General features: G+C 45.7%; 1 protein-coding gene across 1 annotated transcript in view; it reads right to left on the reverse strand.

Moving 5' to 3' along the window:
* Positions 1-33: 33 nt before the first annotated feature.
* Positions 34-26002, reverse strand: part of FOXO3 (forkhead box O3) — a 92939-nt gene continuing 66970 nt past the window's right edge. Inside the window, exons 2-3 of the mRNA XM_014964470.1 lie at positions 12285-13720; positions 34-236 (exon numbers count right to left, since the gene is read on the reverse strand). Of these exons, the coding sequence (XP_014819956.1) occupies positions 12320-13720 (1401 nt within the window). The 3' untranslated portion in view covers positions 34-236; positions 12285-12319. The remainder of the gene's footprint in view (positions 237-12284; positions 13721-26002) is intronic.

Raw genomic sequence — 26002 nt, forward strand, 5'->3', positions numbered from 1 at the left:
CAATTCCGAAAGGACTAAAATCCACAAAAAAAAAAAAAAAAAAAGAAGGGAAAAAAAAAAAAAGAAAAAAAAAGGAGGATCTTCAGTCCGGTAAGAGGCCTATTAACAGTCTGCTTCGTTAGGAAAATAATGCAGGGTTCACAAAGGTCGTAAGCTGTAAACAGTATCACTGTCCACTTGCTGACAGCAGATTTGGCAAAGGGTTCTCTCTCTACATGTCGTGTCAGTTTGAGGGCCTAGAGAGGAAGAAGAAGAAAAGACAGTGAGAGGGCTGCATGTAGGGAAAAAAAAAACCAAAACAGAACAAAAAAACAGGCAACCAACAAACCTCCAAACCCAGCAGCGGCTTACGCTGACAAGCAATTTTGATTTGTTTGTACCCAGAAGCTTCAAATTTATCGCAAGGTAAAACCTGCACCATGGCCCTGCCTGAAAATGCTTCTCCCTTGCCAAGGTGTGAGTGTGCTTCCTTGCTGGCTTAGCTGCTCCCAAGCAGGAAAGAAAAAAACCCTTTCTCTGAAGAAAAACAATGGCTACATCTGATTTACAGAAACCCAGTGCATCATCTATTTGTTGAGCATATCTCCAGGTGAAGCTCAGAAGGATCCTCCATCTTTTCTCCATTTTTCATGATCACCCTTTCTCAGCATCTCCAAAAGGCTGGACAAATCTTCAATCAGCGTTTGACATTGGCCACCATCCTTGAAAGACAGATGAGGAGGCTGCTCAAGAGAAGCAGCGAGGAGCCATGGATTTCGGTTTGGACTTTGGAGTTCTCCATTTTCCTGCTTGTACCCCACACAGTCAACAGACGGGATCCACTCAGCTTTAAAGACAGAGTTAGGGTCCAGCTTATTCTGTAGCCATTAAACCTCTCTGCAGAGGCAAAAACACTGGGAAGACAGCCTTGATGCAGCATGGAGATGACTACGAAGGGACACAGTAAGTAGGTAAAACCTACTAAAAAAAGTAGGCGTTCATCTGAAAACAGAAGAACATTTCAACCAAGGGAGCCAAGAGGCCAGGTTTTTAAAGGTACTCAGTGGCCTAAAGACACAGGCAGGCACCAAGTAGGGGTTTGGAAAGTATGTACATTTAAACATCCCCGTGAAATCCTTTCACATCTACAGAAGGCCTACGTGGTAGCCATCCGCATTGCTGGGCATGTAACTTCTGGCTCTGAAATGGTTTCCGAAACCAGGGCTTATGCCCCCACACCACTTACAACCTATTGAGGGGTTTCCAGATGAATGGTTGGTGATTTCTTCATATAGTGCAGGAACAAGGGGACACTTGCTGAAACCAAAAAGCCATTTGAGTTGATTACAGGAATGTCTTTACTCTCAAAAGATCCTGGTTATCAGGCACCCTCCTGGAAAACGGTGGATTTAGAGGAACTGCTGGATTAAACTGGACCAGCATCTTCTGCAAGAGGGATCACTCAAAGGCTGTCACAAGATGACTCTCCATCACTACCCCTCTCCTTTCTAAGGTGCCAGGCACTGATCCTGTGATAACATTTTATTAAAATGACCTATTCTGATAATGCTAAATGATTGATGGAAATTTAATCATTTTGTCTCATGGTTATTAGAGCAACAGCGTGACAGCTGCTCCCTGTGCCATTAGGGGAGAACTTTATTCAGCACAGCTTAGGGAGCAGACAGATTGCACGTTTCACCCAAACAAAATTTGGCTTTAGCCTTAATTATGTGGAGGGGTTTGGGGTAGACTGTTTTGTGAATAAAGGGATTTCCGACTGGATCAACATATTGATTTCTTTATTTTCGAAGGGCAAATTAATGCTAGCCGTTCGTTAATGTGACTGCCTGGCAACGACTCCATTTGGTAAGCGTGTCCTGATGGCCGTAACAAGGTCAGCAGAAGATACATGGACAAGCCTGGTAGCTTCTAGTAAAACCTGGTAGTGGCTCATATGCAACTCAAATGACTGCAAGCCCTTTTCTCTACTTCCCCTTAAAACCCCAGGACCAGGGGGGCTGGAAATGGGTGACTTCCCAAAGCACAAACCTCGTGGGAAGGCAAGGTGGGGGTCCCACACGGCAAAGCCGGCTCCCTCTCATGCAGCCACCAGTTACACTGAGGCAGATTTAACTTCAGCCTGTGTGAGAAGCCTTGCTGACTTTGAATGGAGCTATTAATTAAAAGTAAACAAGTACAGGAAAATCCCGATGAAGTACCAGAGTAGTGTTTAACGTTTAAATTAAAAATGTATGTAAAATATACTACAAAACAAAGTGACAACAGAAAGAAACTGGAGGACGGATGATGATGAGCATCATTTGTGGAAGTGGCACTGCCCAACATTTTTTTCCTGGGGACACCCATCCTTCAGATAGTGCAACGTTTAGGAGACAGATGCACAGCTGAGGTGAAATTTGCTCATAGCAGAACCAGACCACGCTCCATTTTCACAGCTCTGTTTACATGGACTTTGCGAATGGATTAAAAAATGAAACGAAGTAGATCAAAGTATTAAACTGCCTGCCGTCAAATTACCCCATTAAAGTCTGTAATAGACCCACACACTCTCACTTTCTGTCTTGTGACAAGAAGCCTCTGTTAACCCTGAGTTAGCAGCCTGCTGCTTCATAGCAATGAAAACTATATCAGGCAGGGAAGCAAGCACCCCAGTTACATCTCCATTTATTAGCGGTCCTCAGCCACAACTCCTCAGTTTTCGTCTCTCCCTGCCCCCAGGTATCTCCAGCTGCATCCTGAGCCACCATGAAGTTTTGTCCCATTCCTGATGTCCATGGGAAATGTTCATCCTCTGGAGTGTCACCCTGAATTTGCAGAGACAGAAGGGGTTTCTCCTCCAGTGAGACAGGATGATGCTGTCCTCTAAGGGCAGCTCTCTAGGTTGAGTACTCCAGTCTCCACTTTATCCTTTTTCCTGGTCTTTACTATTGGGTTCTTTTTTGGGGGTAAAAGCAATAGAAGAATGAGCACAGGTAGTGATGAAAAAAGGAGGTCAAGGAGAGATACATGAAAGGGAAGTCTAGAAGGGCTAGTGTCCATAGTACTACACCAAGCTATAGCTTATGCAAGCATATATGCATGTGGTTGGTGAAAATAATGACTTTAAAACAGAAACAGAAAAAGCTTTAAGTGAGGGATGAGGACAAACTTCTGCTTTGTCATGTCCCACAGACATTTTGAATCAGAGCTGCTAAATCTGTTTATCCTATTTGGTGGAAGAGTGTAAAACAAAAAGCAAATATTTCTGTATTTTCTAATTCTTCAGTTTGCAAGCAACTATGTGTGAGATGAGATGAAATGCCCCTTTCTCCTGTCCTTTTCTCTGCCTTCCCATCCTTTACCTTACTACTGACCAGTTACAAATGCTAGTCTTGCTTGACTCTGTGGCCGAGCTGTTGGTTGTGATTTCCCTCCAACAGCAACATTTCCTCACCTCTGGCTCACATCATTCCACCACTTAACCAGATGGCTGTCTCCCAAGCCCCACTCCAGCTCGGGCACCATCAGAGCAGCTCTGAAAGATCATCTGCTGCCTGTTGCTTTCTCCTTTTGATTCCCAACAGTGCCAATTACGCAGCACTGGAAATTTCTTCAGAATAGAAAGGTGACGCATTGACGGTCCCGAGAGGGAGGCACAGATAACATGCATTGGTGGTAAGTTTATCAGTAAGCTAACGCAAGAACCAGCACATATGGTTTTCTGTTAAAAGAAATGCTATGTGCTCCTTTACGTAATTACAGCACGAGAAGCCGCACTAGCAACATCCAGCTCCTCTGCAGGGCAGCCTACCAAGGACCTCCTGACTTTGCTGAAGGTTTGTTGAGTGTATCACATCTTGAAAAATACCATCACTTAGAGGTTTGTAAAACAAGTGTTTTCCTTGGGTACCACTCTGTAATGACTCCCCAGGGACAGGAAATCCCAATAACTACTTTTACTGTCCAGAAACTGGGGAAGCAAACATTTTGAAGGAAACCTGCGTCCTTTGGTGACAGATGTGCATTTATTCTGATGCCTCTGCCCCTTGATTTGTCATCGACGCCAGCTGTACAGCTTCTACTCCAAAACAGGGGTAGGCTTAAAAAGCAAAACTTGATTACATGTGGTTACAAGTTAATATTATGCCACAGGTTTCACAGCTCAAGACTGAAGAATACAAAGTATTTGTTTAGAAACAAGTAGATAACTACTGCGGCCAATCCGTCTATAATGAGAAAACTGCAGCATGAGATATTTTGTTCAAGCAGAATAAAAATCAGGAGCCCAGATGCCATGGCAGGTGTGTCACAGTGACCCCCTGCAGGCTTGGCGTACGCTGCAGGAGGATGGCTCTGTGCTGAGGGACAACGCTGAGGTCAGGGTGCGAAGCCCAAGGGGAAAAAAAAAGGAGCTGGCGACTTAATGCACTTGCTTTCCTCAATTTTCAGGCATGTTGCAACTTCACTTTTTAAGTTCTACTCATAAAAATAGATTTTTTTCCAGCTCAGGATCAGGGGCAGAGAGTGAGGGAGAAGGATGGAAAGGGGAAGAATGCCGGCACAGAACTAAGAGTTATGGGAGCTAGAAAGTTGCTGTGCTGGTACTTGCACAGGCACATAAAGCACGAAAGCAACTCTTTTCCTTCTATTGCTGCTCTTCCACTCCAAGAAACACTGTAAACTATAGCAGACAACCAAGTATTTTCAAAGCAAATGTATCTAAAGACATTCTCTCACCCTGTATCAGCTCCCTGGGACAAAAGGCTTGCCCAGAACTGCAGTGAGGTGCCACAGCTATTGATATACATGTTATTCTGATATCCCACTTATCTACTGAATCCTAGAAAGGTCCAGGCTAGAAGGGACTCAGATTCATCTGGTCCAACCTTCCACTGAAAGCAGGGCCTTAGGTTAGGTTATTCAGGGCCCTGTCAAGCCAAGCCTGGAATATTTCCTGCAAGGGAGAGCCCACCACTCCTCTGGTCAGTTCATTTTAACCTCAAAGGTGGGTAAGGTCCCTTCTACCCCATTTTACAGATGAAAAGGAGACACCCAGAGAGAAACTGGTCCACCCATGCTCACATACTTAAAAGGAAAAGTAGATGAAGAACCAAATCAACAGGAAATTCTGCACTTGCTCTCCAGACTCTACTACGTATGTCACCATGTTGTTGCCCATACAAGAAGACCATATGCTGACACACTTGTTTGTACACCTATAGACATGCCAGTGTGCAGTTACGCCAGCTTTCTGGCACAAGCACTGCCAACACCCAATTGCTGTTGAGAACCATCACATCTGGCTGGGTTCAATCCTCTGCCAACACTGGCCAACAGAGAAGAGTTTAGATACAGGACATCATCTCACTACAAGGTCTCCAGGCTTCTTACTTGACATTTTTATGGTAAATTTTATCCCCTGCCTGTCTTCCAGGGGCCTGAGGAGGGAGGTGGAAATCATGGGAAATTATGGGCCATTGACTGAGAGACATCAGCCTGGATGTTCAACACAGCAGCTTTTAGGCAGGATACTGCTGGATTAGAGGAAGCAGGCCAAAAATACTTGCAAAATACAACTTCTGTTATGGGTAAAGTACATTGGCTGGAATAACGGTGCTTTCTTTAGGCACTCAGGAGCATTAGGAAGGAGATCTCTGCTATGGATCAAAAAAAGGATGGATAAGTACTGCACCTGAGCAAAACCACAGAAGGATTTTGGTCACACTTCTGAATCTGAGGAATAAGAGCCACTTTTTAGAGTAAAAGGTACCTGCAAAGCATCCTGAATTATACGTTTATAGCGCTATGGAAACGTGCTATGTACTCTTTATTCCAAATGTCCTCATAGAGTTTCTTTTTCTCTGCCAGGTACCTAGCCTATTTTAAAAACATTCTCCCTGCTAAGGAGTCTTCTCATTTTCCTCTGCAGTAAGTTGAAAATGACAGACCAATCATGCTCACACAGATCATACAAAAGGATTTCCACCATGTTGATATAAGGCAGGACATCCTCTATCATGACTTACAAGTTGTAGAAAAGGCAAGAGAGAGAAGGTCCTTCCTCAAAACCAGATTTTCTCTACATTGGTATGAAGTAAATTATCTATGAAAGCCAGAGAAGCAGGCAGTGCAAGGAAAAAACAATGGGCAAGATACCCAGCTCAGCTGTAGAAGTGCATAAACACAACCCATTCGCCACGACATCGTCTGGGAAAAGCGGCTTTTTTCCTGGCATAATGGAGACAACCACAGCTACACAGTGGCCTCCGTGAGCTGAGCTGTGTCTCGGTCCGATTACTGCTCAGCAGATGTCTGCTCCGCCAGACTCCAACAACTGCCACCCTGCGTGGTAATCTGAGTGGAAAAGCTGATTAAATAGCCCCCATAGATCAGACCAGAGCAGAGCATTCCCCCCACCCACCCGCAGGTACCTGATTTAAAGGAGTCAGTGTCCCCACACACCATGTGGGACTCGATCAGGGGCAGCGCTGATGGGAGCATCCTGCTGGAGACTCTCCACCAGCAGCACTGGGAGCCCAGGATAGAGTTGTGTGAGCATCTTCATCCCTCCCTCCCCAGGCCAGAAGAGAAAGGCCAGCTATTTACGTGCGGTACTACTCAAATTTGTGCACTCCTGCTGCCTACACTCTACCTGTGCTCTTTGGCTGTCATCAACACAAGACTTAAACCTCTCCGGCTGTCAGCTCATCACCTTGGCTGAGTGCTCAATTGCTACAAAGAAAGATCTCGACCTTTCCTCAGCTGCATGACACTATGTTTCTAAAAAGGATCTCTTATTACGCACGTCTTCAAGAAAATATGATTTTAGGGGGGGCTATTTAAAAGTCTGGCACAAAGGAAGGAAAGAAAAAAGAAAAAACCACCTGTAACCATCCCAGCTATCAGGCCACAGCACGTCTGGGGACCAACACTGATCTGCAGCTCTAAACAATCATTATGGCTCATTCACATGAAAAAGATGATTTGTGAAGACTCATTCTGTAATAAAACCTGCGTGCTGCTGATCCAGGGAGGAAAGCACTGGGGAGACCAGTTGATGCGGGCTGTTCTAAAAATATCAGTTCGTGCTGTCATCTGGTGAGAGTATGTCATCCTGTAATCTTGGCATCTGCAGGGACAGCAAGTTTCTGCCTAATTATTGCTGCTGAATCACATGACAAAGCATGAGGTACTAAAAAACATATCTATATAAAACACCAACAGAAGAACACCCAAACCACAGGATCAGACCACTGTCCTGGCTTCAGCTGCTCAATACTCACAACACAAGCCTGTGGAAGCAATCCTGGTTTTTACAGATTTTTTTTTCCAGGGTTAATAAAACCCCAAAGCATAATCCCAGATTAAAAAAAAACCCCACCAAAACCAAAAAGCCCTACTCCCAGAAGGAGTAAACGATTCATTGTGTTTGTGTGTCAGCTCCTGCTGCCTTCATGCAGCAAAAGGCACCACATCCCTGGCCCCTGTGTGCAAGGACCTTCAAGGGGCACTGTGGCCAGCAGGACTGCACGGGGGGCAACCCCAGCAGGGTTTGCTGGGCTTTCCCCTCTCCTCCTCCCCAGTGACCAGGAGCACCAAGTTTGCTCCCATGCTGTTGGTGTGTACCTGGGGAGTGAGGAGCCTGCTCGGGGCAGCCCCTCCTTGGAGTTAATGGGATCCCTGTTCCCCAGCAAAATACGCTTTCTGCATAGATGTTTTTCTTCAAAGACTAAACTTGGCGCGCCTGATGTTCCGCTAGTCACAAAACCACCTTTCAAAACTTGGGCTGGCTGAAACAACACTCAAATGTTAGAAGCGCGCCACCGCCTTAACCACTAACCTGTTAGAAATGGAGCAGAAGAATTTGCTGCTCCTGAATTTCCTTTAGGTTTTTTAAAAGCAGACAGCCCCATCTTGGCTCAATGTAAGAAACCTGCCAGCCCTACCCCTAAGATCTCACTTCTGAAAATAAGGGAGGAGGAAGCACAGCCCTGGTCCTGAGGCTGTTGGCATCCTCAGGCAAGAGGTCCACTGATTCTGCTTTCCACATTTCAGCTTTAATGAGCAGAAAACAAGGCTTCTGGTAGAGAATAAAAATTGTCTTCCTTGTGGCATATTGTCCAGAGGTCTCGGATTCGAAACTCCATCCAAATGGAGATCTTTTCTCTATCTACTTCAACTTTTAAGATGGTGTTGTAGTGAACAATGAGTCATGCACAGACCTATGCATTCATCTTTGGTATGAATTTCACCCAGAAACAGGTTGAACACCAATTAACAAATTGGCAAGCAGTCCAAACTGATACAGACTAATGAAATACCAACAGGCACTTCATTACCTTTCTTAGGATTTTGCTTTATCAGAGATGTTAATCATCAAATTGTGTGAATGTTACATGACGTGGCTGTTAGTCGCTTGTGCACTCTACTGCTACAGTGAGATGATGTGGGGAGCTAGATGATGCTAGGGCAAAATGAATGACTTTAACTGATCTGTGAAGTATTTTAATTGTAATTTTCAAAAAGGTCAATGTGACTCCAGCACAGCTCTGGTACAGAGCCCAGAGGCATCCCGCTAAATAGCGCACTGAAATCTCTCTCAGAAGATGCAGTTAGATGAGTTTTTCAGATGGTGAAACCAGCTCAAGTTCCTGCCCTGCCTGCACTGAGCCGTCCTCCATCCCCTGCCCGAGCCCTGCCAGCATCGCTGCCCGCGCGGCGCCGTGTAAACTGGATCACTGAAACAATCGAGGTAAAAACAACTTCTTAGATGGGTCTTGGTGCTGGAGGAAATATTTGCCCAAGTGGCAGTCGATCACCAGGCTCCTGACTTTCCAGGCAGCAGTAAATGTCCCAAATAGTCTCCCCTGCCAGTTTGTTTGGGACTACTCTTTGGTGAATTCCAACTCCCCTGGGACTCACTGGCCAAGGACCACAGAGGCTGCAGAGTTGTGGGAGTCCCAGGCTGAGAAAGGACCCATTAATTTCAAAATAAAAGGTATTCTTGAGACAGGCAAGGGAATAGTGACGTCTTTATTTATTGACAAATAAGCTGAAAAACCAAGATGATAATCTGAGTGGGCAGAGGGCACATCCAGTGCTCAGGCAGAGGTAGAGGAACAGAAGCACCAGCCAGCTTAAGAGGGGAGAATGATGGCTGAGTGAATAAAGCAAGAAAAAAGCATATTGATTTTCTCCTTTCCTTCTTGCAACAGGAAAAAAAAACCCCAAAAAACAAAACACAAAAACCAACCCCAAATTTGTTTATATGCCTCAATCAGGGCCCTCTGAGAGGCTGGGCATGGTCAGCCTCATGGGCACAGGGCCAGCGCGGTGGGACTGGGCAAGGCTCTCTCCAGGGACTGTGCACAGGCTGATTGCAGCGCAGAAAATGTGCACAGCCACTAAACCCACAACGGTGGCAGCTCCTGCGTTGGTTTTTTCACTTCCCCTATGAAGAAATGTAGTTGACTTTCTCCCAAAGTAAATGCCCCTCCATACCTAAAGTATGTATAAACTAAATACCTATGTATTTGGCTTCATTCTTTTCTTCCCGAAAGCCGACTCCAACGTTTCTCTCATTTTTCATAGAAAACACAGCCCTCCCTATTCCCAGCTATGCCAATAACCCATTGTAACTGCTTCTGCCTGCCTGCAAAATGCACCTGGCTGCCCTCGTGAAAGGGATTTAGCAGGAACGAGCGCCAGGCTGCTCTGCCGAAAGCAGCTCCCCAGAATTCAAGCCTGTAAAGATTCATTCTTGAGAAGGTGAACACCGCAAAGTGAAGGTTTTAATTCAGGGGGCCCTATCGCTACAGCGAAGCGGAAAAGTAACTGAGAAAGCAATTGGGAACGGTTGCGTTCGGTGTCAGGCGAGGTGCCCCGATCAAAACACGAGATGCTCGTGGGGAGACACACTCTGAAACAGCGCCGCTTAACAGAGGAGGAAGGGTGCATGATGAACCACCTCAGCAGAAATCATCTGCGCTTGCACCTGATACCGGAGGCACCCCGCAGCAGCCGGTCCACTTGTCAGAGAGAGGGAAGGAGGCTTCCACAGATGACTGGACAGTAATCCGCCGAGGAGAGCTGTCTCGTTAATAAATCTGTCCCCTGCAATGAGACTCCGCTCACACAGATGTGTCAGTTCCTTTATTCAGAGGGAGCAGCCTGAAAAAGATCGCGGCGGCTGTGCTCTCCCTGAATGGCAGAGGCCGGGGTGAAGAGGCAGCAGTGAGCATCAGTGGGAAGGTGGCAGGGTGAGCCTCCTCCACGCTGCCCAGGCAGGTCTCCCCACTGCCATCTTCCACCTATACACAGCAAATGAAGATACGAAGGCAGGAGGCTGCCCTATTTGCCTGTGTCAAGCAAAGCTGTCAATAACATCTGCTTTTTAGGCCCCATTTGGCAGACTGTACTGTTGGATGTCTCACAGCAATAAAGTTCCTACAGCCTTTTTTTTTTCTTTCACCTCATGCAAAAAGGGGTTTTAAACTGAAAGCGTTCCTGAAGCTGGAGGAAGAGAGAACTGGTCAGCAAGCATAACCTTCTGCAAGTTTTAGTTTCCTGATTCATGAGTCAATTTTTTTTTTCCCCTCTCCTTTCTTAAGTTCTCCAGCACTGGAACCGAAGGAAAACTAGAATTCAGCTGTGGGCCTGGGCTTGCCAAGTTGCTGTCCCGTGCAGGGTCAGCGGGACATAATGTCCTCTACAGCCCACCTCCACAGCCCATGTCCTGGCCATGCACTACAATGCTTTTGCTTTGAGTAAGAAGATGTGAAAGAACCAGAGGAAATCCTCCCACTGACAGAGGAAGGACCGTGCAAACCAACTGCTCCACCGGAGCAGAGCAGCTTTGCAGAACAACTGAAAGGAGGACTCCAGGGCCGTCTTGTTCTCCCTCACAGACATCAGACCAAGCACACGTCTCCTGTGGTGCTCCATACACACAGGATGACATTCAGGAGGTTCACCACTGCTGCTCACCTACCGCAAAGCTTCCCCTTGAACACCTAACTGTGAAACAGAGAATGAAAACTCAATTAAAGATGAAAGGGGCAAATTACGCACCATAAAGTCAAACAACACTGACTCCTTCTTTCCATCCTTCATCCAGAAAATAAGTAAGTTGGAAGTAAGCTGAAAACTGAATGAATACCTCATTTAACCTCACCACTGGGATACTCAACATACTACTCTGAAGTTAATAGAACACTTTCAATAATTTATAGCTAACCTTTTATCCTACTATATTTTGAAATCTACTCCCTTATACTAATAAATAAACAAAGGAGAAAGGGCACTTTGTGTGGCCCCTACCCTATGAGTCAGTGAATATGTATGTGTGAGCAGGCAGAGGTATGGGCAGGAGCCTGCAGAATCACAAAAGAATGACAGAAACAATGTTTACAAATTCAAATGCCCCCAGTTATGGAAAAGAAGCAATGGAAAAAACCACATCAATCTGGAAAAAATTAACATGAAGAAGCTAACATTTGAAAAGTACCTATGTCAGAACCCAAACCTACGGATATTCTCTTGGTAGAATCCGAAAGGAAATTACACCCACCCCAGACCTGGGGAGGGGGGAATCAACAACTTTTGTATATTTCAAACATTAAATCCAGGATGTTCCTGGGATTAGGACCTCACCTTTGCTATTTCAAGATACAAGTCCTTGATTTGCTACTTTGGTTTTTTGTTAAGAAACACAATTTTAAAAAAAAGCCCAAACAATTTTGCTATCATTGCTGTACCACAGCAGCAGTACAACTCTAATTCATTCCACATCTGTAGCCCACACCCAGACCCTCAGTGCATGCACTGATCTTGCAAAGACGTTCTTCCTCCTCCCCTGCAATACTATTGCTCCACTGACTGCAAAGCCCCTCGCCCCATCCCTACGTAACACAGCCTGGCTACATGCAGCATTGGCTGCAGAGAAGAATCCATCTGTTGTGACTTCAAAGAAAACAAGTTGGAGCTCTGTGATTCCTACAACCCACAAATATTCCACCTTGGTCCGCCTGATTTGTCATTAACATTTCTCATGCCTAAATTAAGAAGGACGCATAGCATCAGCTGCGTGCTGACAGTGTTGCAGCCCAACAGCTTTTACAGCTTAGCCTCATTTCCCTCCACACCTCCCAGCGTTTCTTGGTTGTGCCTGTTTCATACCAACACACAGCAAGCCATCAGAAGCCAAATTAATATTATTAGTGTGCACTAACTATTAAGGATTTGGTGCAAACGCCAATAAAACTAAGGAACCAAGTATTTTACCATATCTATGGGGCACTGACCTGTTTGCCCATTTTTCCCTGTTCTCAAAGATCCTTCAGCCTGGTACCCAACTCTGTGATGAAGCCTGTTTAGCACCAGTGAAGTTCCCCACATTCAGACTGACAACGTTCTGAGCTGAGATGAGGGAATCAAAGTTAAAATCCAGCCCATCTGCATCCATGAGTTCACTGCGGATAATGGACTCCATGTCACACTCCAAGCTCCCATTGAAAATATCCAGGTCCAAGTCACTTGGGAATTTCTCGTGTCCCATGACTGGGAGGTTCACGCTAGAGGAGTACAAAGAGGAGCCTGAGAGCGGGTCAGAAAGGGTTTGCATAGACTGATTGACAGGTGACTGCTGATGTTTGGTGGATCCCAAGCTGTTGGAGTCACTCAAGCCTATGTTACTGATGGAATTGGACAAGGCACGGCTGCCACTAAGAGAGGAGTTGTGGGACTGGTGCTGGTGATGAGGCAGGCTCTGATTGACCAGACCGCCCTGGCTGGACTGTGCTGCAAACGACATCATGGGGTCGTTGCGGAGCATTATATTCCTGCGGGAATTCTGGGCGGACACAGCTGTGCTGGCTTGTGACATGAGTGGGTCAGACTGTGTCATCATGACATCGCTGTGACTAAGTGCATCGGAGGCGAGGAGATCCTGCAGCGTCTGGTTGTTGTAATGAGAAATGGAAGAGAAGGTGGCCTGCTTGTTCTCCTGAATGGTCTGCATGGGCGACTGGCGGAGGGAATTCAGGGACGATGGCCCGAACACGGCGTTGTTGAAACTACTTGATGGGGAGCCCAGCCCTGAACCTTTGGAACCATACGGAAAACTGGAGCTTCTCTGCATTATCCCTCCCGTGGGCGACTGCTGGGAGGGAGGGAGTGTGATATTGTCCAAGAGGTCATCCATGAGGTTATCTGTAAGTCCATCGTTCAAATTCATTGTCCCAGCCATATCAGTCAACCTAGGCAACTCCACAGTACACGGTTTGTTGACCGATGGGGACAAGCTCGATGGACTACTGTACAGCATGGGAGAAAGCGGAGCGTCGTCGTCTTGAACATCATCTAGTTCGGTGCTTGCCAAAATTGGTGACAAGCGGCCACTGATGGTACTGGCGTTGGAATTTGTACGGGAGCGAAAATCTGTCCACGCGTCCAGCTCGTCGCTGCTGCGGGAGGTGGGACTCCCTGGCCACTTGGAGAGCTGAGAAGGGCTGTCCTCACTCGTCTCCGGGGCGGTCTGCAGGGCTGCCTTTTTCTTAGCCGCCCGCCCTCTGCTCTTTGTGTACTTGTTGCTATTGTCCATGGACACAGCGCGTCTCCGCGGCGCCTTGCCACCTTTTCCACCATCTGGGTTGATCATCCACCAAGAGCTTTTCCCGGTGCCTTCATTCTGCACCCTGACGAATCGGCTGTGGAGGGACAAGTTGTGCCGGATTGAATTCTGCAGGAAAGGAACAAAACAAAACGTCAAGACCAGCACCCTACTTCTTTTGCTACTCAAATTTCAATCATTAAAACCAATATCACATGAAAATGGCAACATGGATAAAAGCATTGGGCCCTCCTGGACATCACCATGGGTTTCTTGGGTGACGGATACAGGAGGGCTGGAGCGTGGCTGCAGCATGCTGCTGTAAAGCAAGACCCGTGTTCGCACTAGCTGTGCACTCCTGGTGCCCAGCACTACACCCCCAGAAGCTAAGGAACTAAGCATCCTGAGGAAAGGAGTGTGACACGGCTCCATTCCTACTAGCAAGAAGCAAGACGGTTCTCTCTTACTTTTGACTCAGGACAAACCCCTACACCATCAGCAATCTTGCCATCAGACCCTTGAAACAAGAACTGCAAAGGCGCTGCAAAAATCTGACTGGAGGGGTGGTCACACTCATCGCAGCCTCTGCAGATGTCTTTTTAATTCCTCACGGGCACGTGTGTTGTGCATTTGTTATAATAACTCTTGAGAAAACTGCAAGTGCTGTTGCTCCTCTCCCACAGGCACCCTGTGCATGACTAAGCTGCACCCTCTCTCTTCATCAGAGGCACCAGAATTCTGCTCGTACGGCAGTAGCTGCCCAGCTGTCCCCGCGCTATAGTATCCTCACAGTCATCAAAACATGATGTGACACAGTGCACAACGATATCCCTGGCCCTGTAAGCTGCTGGATAGAGCTGTATGAAGCTGGTGTACACAGTTGGATACCCCGTGCTGTACAGGGTGCCACAAAATACAGTCCTTACGGGGGAGCCCATGTACCCTCTGCCCTGGTGTATTACCCGCTTGTACTAGTCAGCAACATCTACCATCCAAAAACCATGTTAGCTCAAACCGATGATAATCACCCCAGAACGAGAAAGAGGTAGAGAAAACCAGCCCATGGTAGCCCCAGTGAAGTAACTCCAGATTTAAACCAAAGTAACAGAGATGAAAATCCCACTCCACTCATTCTGCCGATTTTGGGCTTAAAACATAGCTCAAAGAAAGGACAAGCAAATAGTATTTGTTAGTCAGAAAGCTTCCAGGTTTGGCTTTGGTTGTTTTTTCCATGTGCAAGTCAAGATTTTTGGAGCTATCCCATATTCCTTTACAAAACAGCTGTGCTATTCCTCCAGGTTAAAGATGATCAAGTTTTAAAAGTCACACAAGTTCTTTTTTCTTAAAGTTTGGCAATTACCAGGTGTAACTATAAAGAGGATAAAATCACATTTGTTCTACCAGCATGCTTTAAAAACACAAAGTCAACAGGATCATAGCATAATCAAACCATCCAAGCTAAGTGTCCTTCATTTACAAAGCATTGAAGAAATTCCAGATTTAAATGGGCAAAGAATAGATCAATCAAGAAATCAATTCACAACCATCTTGACATTTGCATCGTTAGGATAAATGGATGTTTGACATAAGTGAACTGGTGACACACTGGATGTATAAAGAGATACAGCCCAGCTTTTCTCAAACAATTCTTTTCAGTATAAAAGGCCTTTTTTTTCCCTTGTAAGTGTTGTGGTTTTTGTCAGATCGTGAAATGGAAAACACGCCCGAAGTTCTTCTCGCATGCAGACAGCAGGCGCGGTTGTGATTATCACTTAATGAAAAGAGAAATCATATGGACCACAGTTCAAAATAGCAACTGTTATGTTTTAAACAATTTGCACAAAACAGCAGACCAGACTTTGCAGACGTACTCAAGAGAAGTTTGGGTCAGTGCCTCAGCTATAAACTTAGCCATTTCTAGGGGACTATCATGTCATCAAAATATGGCGGATTGAGTTGCAGCATAATAGTTCTTCAGCCTAAGGAAGGAAAGAGCTTTTTATTATTTAACTGTTGACATTTTAACTATATTTTCAGTCTGGCAACAATCTGTTTCTAACTTCTAATAACTAGGCGCCACTGCTTACTTCCTCAGGTTTCTCCCAACTGGCTGGAGAACTGCTGGTTTTTTGAAAAACAACCTTATTTTGATAGTCCAGCTTGTACTGCATCAACACAGGTAGCTCAGACATTCATCCCCTGCAACTTTCATGGGCAACTGTATGTGAGGACATCTGCAGGGGGATCTCTCCTCGCAAAGAGCCAGCAGCAGGATGAGGACAACCACAGCCAGACCAGCACACCAAGCCAGGCTACAAGAGCCATTACGAACCATGCTGTTCCCTACCTAAGAACCTAAGAACGCAGGGTATGAGAATACACACCACCATGATTCTTGCTAATGAAAAAAAGTCTTGGAAAACACTGAAAAGAAACACCTGAGGTGGCATAGGCAGCATTACACGTAGCTTCAGATATAAAAACACTCTGCCAAAGTGCCAGCAGCTAACAGTTTTCAACCTATGGTATTCTAACAAAATGGTTTATTCCTGCTGGTGGTAGCTGTAGTATGAAGATATCTGGACTAAACCCACGAAAAATCCTAAATGAGGAAATTGTGAGTCTGAAGCACCTTTCAGGATGAGGGCTCCTACATGTGTGAATCTGTGTGCACATGTGTAATTTTCTTCTTATTCTATCTTTTTGCTCAGTGTTGGTATTACACAAATAATAAAAGAATGTAATAATACTTTTGCACTGAAAATTGGTGGGTATAAAAAAATCCAAGCAGTTTGTTTTCCTTTACATTACGCAATATGCCACTTATGCTCTGGGTTCTGTTTTTCTTTACTTTTCTTCTGTAGGAAGATTGTTTTCTTAAGCATAATTATGGGCCAATTTATTTTTGTGTACCCCATCTCCACCCTCTGTTCAAACACCGCCTTAAAACCCACTTCTTTCACGTAACCTCCCCCGCTAACCTCTTCAGCAACAGTATCTGAGTTTCTTGGTTTCTCCTTGTGTTGGATGCTCTGCCAAATCAAGTTAGGGCTGGATTCCATTATCCTTTCACATGCAAGTTTTGCTACGGAAGTCACCGGGATTGACAACGCACATTAGTAAAGGCTGCTGTGTTGTGCTACCAGGCTGTAAGCTGGATGGAAATAACTGTATTTTCTACCTGGTTTCTGAGCTGTCACAGAATGTTCCCATCTGCTTAAAATACTGGAAAATATCGTGGGACAATCTTTGCGCACAACCATGTGTGTTAGTAAGATATGACCATGCGACAAACCGCAAAGGAGGTGGGGAAGCAAAGAAAATACAGTTTATGATTTGAACCTGCTGCTGTTCAAATTAATGGGGACTTGTCTTTCACTTACTTGGGAGATGGATTAGGCCACGATGATGGAAGCGTAACACATTTTTCCATGCCAAAATGCAACGAGAAACTTTACAAGATCTATAAAGGAACTTTCATCAATCTGTCCTGGAGACCATATGTAGACGGGACAGATGCTAGCCAGGCTGCAGACACCTTGGAAAGAGCTCAGACACCACCAAGGGGTACAATATATGGGCTGTACAAGAGCAGAGTAGAAAAGAAATATGATGAGCTCCTCCCTTTATTAATGTTACTATTTATACCGGTCCTGAAGAACGCTGTGCACTCTGCTAAAAGCCAGAAGACCGAGGTTCCTGCAGATAAGATCAAGAGCATCCCGTATGGCGCTGAGCCCAGTCCCGGTCCCCTGGGAAAGTAGTGCTGCAGGGAAGAATGACCAGCCCTGGAGGGGAGGAAGGTCCAGGGCAGAGGAACAGGGGAGGCTGGGCAGATGTGGTGTGGTGCCACGGGCGAGCAGCACGGCTGCCCTACCCCGGCTTGGGCTGAGGGCACTAGCTGGGTGCCCGCTAGTAGCCAGGGCAGCAACACATGGGGTGACAGCACTTCCCCCAAACCCAGGGCCACACGGCACCACATTTTGTTCAGTTAATGCTCCTAGAGAGAACACAGCCACATTTTGCTGGAAATTAAAAAAAAAAAAAAAAATTAAAAATTTAAATCGTCTACCACGTCCTAATTACACATCTCTCTTGATATTTTGATAAGACTGCAAATGGGCAACCTCTCAGAGAGGACACTCGAACGTTTCCAAAGCGCTGCCCACCTGATTTGACACGAACAACTGAATGAGTCTCCCAGGGAGGCTGGGACCGAGCGTGATTTCAACACTCAGCCCCGGTCAGGCAACAACAGCAAATGCTTGAGCCCTTAAAACGTAGAAAATTTCCCCTCCCTGTGCCTGTTTCAGCCTCTTCCAACCCGTGTTTACCTTGTGGAGCCTGTCCATTAACTCAGACACCAGCTGCAAGTGCTTCCACTGCAGTACAGAGTCTTTTTTGTCTGGAAGCAACATGTGGTATCAATTTATCATCCTCAACAACGCAACAAGGAATCCACTCACTTTAAAAATAAAAGGAGAGTTGTGTAACTTAACTCTTAAAAGCCCCTGCTTTTTTTTTTTTTAAAAAAAAAAAGCTAAAGATTAGCAAGATGAGGTGCAGCTGGTGGCTGCTGAGTCCAAGTTACACACTAGTCTGTTTTTATTTCAGTGTTTTGTAGTGAGTGGTTAATTTGTTATTTCAGATACAGGCTCCTAAACTGTAAAGTTACGGCTACAAATCAAAAGCAGTTGTTTACTTTAACAACTGGGGAGATACTAGGACACGATGGGAGAAAAACAAATGTTATCTGCAGACCCATAAATGCTGCTAATGCTCACTTGGGAGAATTATACTTTATTTTATACAGTATTAACATATTTAATGTTCTAACTTCACCATATGAAGTGGTCTGGTAGTCACGCAGTAGGGAAAGGCATCAAATCTACCACCACTGAAAAGAAGCCATGAAAATAACTCCAATTTATCAGTCTCCAGCCAGCCAGAGGGAACTCTGCTTGCTCACCTGAATTTCAGTTTCCAGCCTGTCACCTTGCTCAAAATACTATAGCACAAATCTCCTTTGGGATGGACACCACTACAGAGGGCCTCCACCAAAAGTTAAACAAAAAAAATGAAAAAAAACTGCTTTCTTTGCATTCAGTTGCTGCTGAAACAGTATGTTGTGAATAATCCAACACATTTTGCCCATCCATCCAGACTGTTATCTGTGCTTTCTCACGAAGTGACTCAAAATGTGCTTCAACTACCACTTCTACATTCTGTTTGCTTTAAAGTCCCCAATGAGACTCAATTGCAAGAAAACAGATACAGTGACTCCAAAATTACAAATAATTGAAGTTGCCAATTATGTGCATGTATATAGGAATTTCTGGTGAAAGGGATCTGCAAGGCTAGGTAAAATCTTTAGGAAGATCCAGTGTGCTGGTTCCACACAGTCATTTTGTGCCTTGCTCTAGATAGTTGCCATGCTGCTCTTCCCAAGGAACTCAGAAATCACCGACCCAAAGAGGTCTCAATCTCCTCCTCTGTCCCATAAGTTCTTGCAAACCAGCAAAATATATATAATTTAATAAAGTAGTGAGGGTGCTCTGGAGATGCAGAAAAAGAACTAAAACATAAGGAAAGTCGTCCCACAATATCTATCTAGCCATGTTGTACCGATATACATCTTTTTCCATATAAAACCAAATATTATGTATTCCAGACTGTTATATTTTCCCTAAATTATGGAAGTTGCAAGGGGGGAGGGGGTGTGGAAATTAAGCATATTACACACAGAAAGAGAAACCTTTCCTGACACCCAAATGTTTTCAGTGCTTGATGTTTGGTATCATCTGCAAGTTCGTAAGGCAACTCCAGCAAATCCCACCAGATGTTCAGCAGAAGGAGACGGCGAGAGAGCACCAGAGTCCCACAGGGGACAATGTCCCTTAGCGCCTGGCTGGCAAAGGCCACTGTCCTCACAGCCCTGCAAAGGATAAGTGGGATGACACAGGCTCAGCCCCATCAGGAAAAAGGGGAAAAAAACCCCCACAGATTTAGGGGGAAAAAGTCAGCTCGGCATCTGAAGGGTTGCTTTGTGGATTCCCTTCCTCATCTTCTCTTCAAAGGAGTATTTCTGACCTTGGCGTAGGGGAATGGCTATAAGAGGCCCCCACTGTAATTAGCGCTCCGCCTGCCGTCCCCCACCCCTAGGAAGAGCAGAAAGCCTTGAGGGATATTAAAGCTCCTTGGGAGAACATTAAGTCCGGCGAAGATTTATCCTCCGAAATGTGCTGGCTCAGATAGGAGAGCAGTGCACGGATCTGCCTCCGTCCCGCACGCAGGGCGCCTCGGCGTGCCAAATTATGACAGGAGAAGGTGATTAGCGCAGGGAAAACAAACCCTCCCTAACGACGCGCGCCTCGCTCCCCGCCGCCCCAGCTGCTCCTTGCTACAAGGGCAGGCGGCAAGCGATGCGCCCGCCGAGGAGGTTCATGCCCTCCCTCCTAAAAAGAAAAGCATCTTAACGCGTGGAGCTTTGGGAGCCAAGTCACAACTTAATCACAAGTTTTTCCTAAAAAAAATAATAAAAAAAAAAGTTAATTCTAGCTAAAACAACTGCTGCCTCACTCTGTTGCAAAGGGTGATATTGCAAATCGCTAAGCTGACGTAAATAAAACTTAGCTGAAAATACACACTGCCTGGAAATTGTCTCAGAGCATCACGCTTCCAGTTAGCAGAAAAATCTCCAGTTATTTTACAGTCAGATGTCCTCTGACCACAGGAGGACTCTAATAAATAACATTTGTTTTGCTGCGAGTAGAGCAGGCCGGTTGCCGTTTATTTTTTTCCACTGGGTGTTGGGAGATGGGAAGCAGAGAGCGAGGAAAATGCTGATACTTTAACGCAGCTGCAGAGCAAGAAAAGGTCGGGCTCTCCAGCAAACCCTCCCGGTGTCAGGAGCCACGTTCCCCGGCACCCTTTGCTATAGGAAGCCCCCTAAAAAAATAAAGCATTAGCCTCTGCATGCTGTGGAAATGCTTTTCCAGATTAAAATGGGATTTGGGAACCAGGAGGCAGGCACTGTCATCGAGAGGTTGGTAAAGGCACCTTGTCAAGAGCTGCCTTTTTCATTCTCTTCCACGTGCTTCATACCATGGCTGCCCAAAATTCAAGAACACAGTTCCCTTCAACCAAAGGATTTAACTTAATTATGAGCAGGAATTCACTTTCAGGCATTGCTATTGCAAGGTGACGAATCTGTGAAAATCCCAAGAAAACTGAGCGCAGGCTTGACAGGGACACGAACACAGTCAGGGACTGAAGGGAAGATGTTGCCCATCACTGAACTTCAACCCAAGGAGTTGCATACAAAAAAGCTGCAATGGATACACATGGCTGCCGAGCCAGACCAAAACAGTTCTAACTTCTGTTCAGGAGTGGTGTCACCAGCAGATAACATCTTCTTTTTTAATTATTTTTTAGTTAATGGCAAGCCCCAGCATTTAAAGCATTTCCTCTGTAGGAACTTTGGAAATGACACCGCTCTGTATTTGCAGAGCCCATTCAGCACAGCATCACTACGTTTCTCCTCTTCTGTGCCACAGAGCCCCAAGAGAAGTGCAGGCACACACAACTAATCAACCCCAATATTATACGTTCAGTAACTCTCATAAAAATAGCTACCACTGTCAGCACAGCCCCAATTCACCAGCTGTTGAAGCTTCTGGAAGAGTCTTCACAAACCCCAGTGGTCACCCAGTTAGACCTCAATGAAAACCAGGCAATTTTACCGCGAGGCTGGCTTTCACCCTGAAGGCTTTGGGTTTGTTTTGCTAGAAAGAAGAACTAAAAGGAAAAAAAAAAAATCCCTCTGTTTTCGGTTTCTTAGATGCAAAGATCCCAGCACAACCCTCACGCAGTGTTGTGGAAACCAGAATGCTCAATTCTATTTTCGCTTATTCTCAGCATATGGCCGTTACTATACATCGACTATTTAGAAACACGTATGGGCGTTCTTTCATGCCTTTATAAATAAATGTGAGTGATGCTACTGCTTATAATAATTCACTAAAAATAGTAGATTCCCATGGAAGATCACAAAAGCCTCTCATTGCTGAATCACCTATTATAAATCCTTATTTCTTGAATTTTTTTTGTGACCGTGTTGATTCATTTTAACAGCTCCCAAGCCTGTGAAATGTAACCAAACCAGCTATAACTTCCACCCCACAGAGGCAGGGGCAAAGTGAAATCCCTGTGCGTGAAGAAAGCCTTCCAGGGCTCCTGCCCTACTGAAGTATAAGGCTGCCCTGCAGACGGCTCTGTGAAGCGCCAGCTCTGAAGTGATAGATTGTTAAATACCCGGGCCGGATTAATTGGAACTGTTGAGCTGCGCACATTAAATTGCAAATCTGGTGACAGTTACGCCTGACATGTGACTGATGAGAGGAGTAGATCTGATACGCTCTTGCCTGACCGAGTTTGATCAGGCCTGAGCAAGCCCTTCAAAAGCCGGCGCAGGCACCCGAGACCTTCTCGCAAGAAAGCCTTCAAGCAACCTCCGAAACAGCCCCCGGCACTTCTGCTATGTAGACTAATCTGAAACAGGACCCCTCTCCTGTGCTATTTTAAGCACATAATTAGTTTATTATCGAACCAGAAGATACTATCTGATTATTTTCTTAAAAAATAAAAATTTAAAATACGACGCGCTTCAGTTGGCAGCTGATGTGGCAAAGGGAACGGTCCTGCTCCATGGACCTGAGCACCCAGGGAAGCCAGGGCTGCATCTAAGCATGACTCTCAGTGGGTCTGACCCTCTGGCTTTTAGGGTCAAAAAACCCTTTGGGAGCCTGAGTGGAAGGGCAGCTGGTGTGGGAACGCACAACCGCGACTCCAGATATTCACCGAGTTACTGCAGTGCTGGTGCAGACGGGGTGTGAATTAGGAGACGAGGAATGAGTGAAGAGAACAACTTGAAAAACAGGTATCTCCTCCTTCACGACTCGACTGGAGACTGGGTAGTGTGGCACTACCAATAAATACCTGCGCGCTCTTCAAAACCTAATGGCAGCTGTAAAATATTAATGCCTTTTGAAAGTAGAAAGTGATCAGTTTTCCTTTTGATGTATTCTGATGTGCGTTCTGCTTTCGTCCTGAGACTAACACACAGGCCTTCCCTAAACTCTCAATTTCTTACATTTTCCCCTCTGCTTATTTGAAAGATTGTACAGACTTCCTTTCTGTGTACAGAAACCAAGCTCATGCTGTGCCAGATGACAAGGGTGGACAAAAACCCATCCATCTCCTCACCGTTTTCATATGAATGGCAGCAAGGTGGGTTTACTTAGAAGTCTTTCCCCAGCCCACTCTTTAAGCTGACTTCCATGGGTGCATTGCACTGGGTCACCCAGCCCCAAAACCAGCCCTGCCCACAGACTCACCACCTTGGCACGTGGCTTCAGTTTCCACGCTGTGATGCCCTGGCCCTAATCTTCAAGTTGACAGCATTTGATTTTTTTTAATTTTTTTTCCTATGGAGAAAAGCTATTTTTTACGGCCTTAAAATGTAACTCTCCTTACCCAGCCTGTGCAGCTCTGGGTCAGGCCTTGATGTCCAAGTGAGAGGCATCAGCCTCTCTTGGCAGTTGGTGGGGAGAAATGGGCACCTTCAGCAATGGAGCCCACCAGCCCATCTTCCTGGTTTCCTCTGCAAGCATCTGACTCTCCACTGGTGGATCCCACCCTACACACAGGAAGGCTTTGGGACGTCGCTCCTGGCACTTCCCAAGGCATCTATGGCAGCTTCAGAGAGCTCCCCCTCACTCAGACCAAGGTCTTCCTCCCCCTCACTCAGACCAAGGTCTCCCTCTACCCTACGGGTTAGCCTCACCTAACCCCACTTACAAACTGTTTTAGTTTTAGTTTTTCATCAAACCTCACCTCACTTGGATAGTCATGTTACTGGTTTTACTGGATTTTTTAAGATTTATTTTCTGTTCACTGGAGGGGTAAAATACACCTCAGGAGCTGACAAAAGGGAAGATGACACCTATTACGCTGCCAGTGAATCAGCCCTTTGCTAGAGCAAGCAGGACATTCCTGTTTCACATGCAACTGACAGCAGCAGCATCCCAGAAACCTCACAACCCAGGTAAACGCACAGGTATGAAAGTCATCTCTTTTTTTTTAAAGCTATTTACCTAATCTGAGAAACTAAGAACACTGTCATTGATACAATCACAATCGCAAGTGCTGAATGTTGAGCCTAAAGCCAGGCTGTGTCAAAATGCTTCGGCGCTTCCCGGTGCTTTGTTAGCACCCCACCCCGACACCAGAGCCTGAATAGCAGAACGATGAGTGGAAAAGCCCTTTCATGTTCCTGGTTTGAACCTGTATATATGAGTAATCCCTCCTGAAGCCAACACTCAGGCCATGGTGGGGCTCTCGTATTGCTCAGTACATAGACTGGGACATTTTTCAGAGGCAGCCGTGGAACCACAAGGTCATGGGTTTCAGGATCTTGACTGTGCCAACAGCCAGGGTCATCACCAGGTACTAGGACAGGAATTACCTACCCTGTAGGTTGCAGTCTGGTTGATCTCCCATTGTGGGAAGGACTGCACAAGTAGAATACACTTGCATCTGGAAGTTTACAACCTCAAGAGCCAGACAAAGAGGCATTAATTCAATGAAGATGCTACAGAATATAAAATGAAGAGGCTCACTTTGGTTTCATTTGCTAGCACAAACCAGCCTCGCCTTACCTGTCCTTCAGGACAAGCATTGAGGCAACCTCTCAGTACCCTGAGTTGGTGTCACTTAACAGACACCATCTCCTGCTCTGGAAAATCTTAAGTATTGACTTGCTGAATCAAAATTTATGTATTTTGGGGTTGCAGTAGCTACCCACTGCAGTTAGTGGAATGACACTGGATGAAATAAGCCCCTTTTTCAACACCTACACATTCAAGACACAGGGCAAATTTAAAAGGACAATGCTAAAAATGATGGTGCCTTTGGACATTGTGGTTTTTTTATGACACTGATCGCAGTATTCATGGCTCAAGAATGCAAGGCCTCCTAAGTATGCCAGGTATCATTTTCATAACAAAGGTACACAAGAAACAAGCACGTTCAAGTTGCAGCTGAACAGATGAGGACAGAAAGAGCGAGCATTGGCAAATGCTTATGGGGAAATTTTCCCTTCTTCTGGGAAAGAGAAGGGACCCACTACCAAGCACCCAGGGAAAAATCTACACTCATACATTATGACAGGTCTACTAATACTTTTGTAATATGAGCTGATATGGAAAATACAAACCAATCTAATACAAACTAGTTTTATGCCTTTTTTTTTTTCCCCCTCCTTTTTTTCCCCCCTGCGATTGAAGTTTAGAGAAGATGGGTTATCTAGAAAAACAGAAATGAACCAGGCTACATTTTGGTTAAGATTAGCAAGGTGCAGAATGAAAAAAATTAAGGAGATGGAAGGGTCTACACTTGTCTTCAGTCAGACTTTTTTCAGAGCGGGTGGAAACTCATTCCGTTGGTAGAATCTGACCACATGCCCGGTTGCAAAGTGAAATTCCCACCTGCAAAGGCTTTTGCATGTATCTAAACGCATACCCTGTGAACTGCTTTGTGGACATGAACAGGAATGCCCTCAATGTGTAGGGTTAGATACACACCAGTCTTTGCCTTGTTGACAAGGATAAACAAGAGGAGACACAGAAATTTCCAATTTTGTTCACAGGCAAGTTTCAAATCTTGCAAAAGTTAATGAAAACCCTCTAGTAGTTTTCGATCAGGCTCTTTCTGAGGTGAAAATGCACCATATTAATTATTTTCAGCAGAAATGGGTTCTTGGTGCCATCCAATCACAGCTATAACCCCAGCGGCCCTTCCGAAGCAGAGTGACAGCTGAGTCACTAATGTTAAAACAGGGATGGGAAAAGGAAAATGAAAAAGAAACTAGGCTACTTCCCCTGAGGAGCTAAATACAGTATTTAATGGCATCTTTTTATAAGGTTAACAAATCAAATGCTTCAGCTATGAATTGTTGCCCATCATCATAACTACAACAGGATGACCCTGGACAACCTATCTCCGTCTAGGTTTTTTCCTCCTGTGACACATAAATAAGGAAGAAGAGGCTGGGAGGCAGCCCAGCCCTTCACCACACACTGGGCCTTTGGGGAGATGGGTAGCCACATAAGGACTGGGCAGGACAAACAGCTATTCTGCCAACGGAGAGGGCCAAAGAGTGGGAGGGAGCAGATGGGTACTTGTCTTTGCCTGCATCTGCAGCAGCTGCCATCCTCATCAGCTGTTGCCCCCGTGGCACTCTGCCTGCACGGGCAGGAGCGGGCAGCACTAGGGTCCCTCTTGTTTAACTCACAATGAAGAGTTGTCATCCATCCCTCTCCCCCTCGCCCCCCCCCCCCACCCCCGCCCCTT

Source organism: Calidris pugnax, unplaced genomic scaffold (genome assembly GCF_001431845.1).
Source record: "Calidris pugnax isolate Ruff unplaced genomic scaffold, ASM143184v1 scaffold219, whole genome shotgun sequence".
In the NCBI taxonomy this organism is placed as follows: domain Eukaryota; kingdom Metazoa; phylum Chordata; class Aves; order Charadriiformes; family Scolopacidae; genus Calidris; species Calidris pugnax.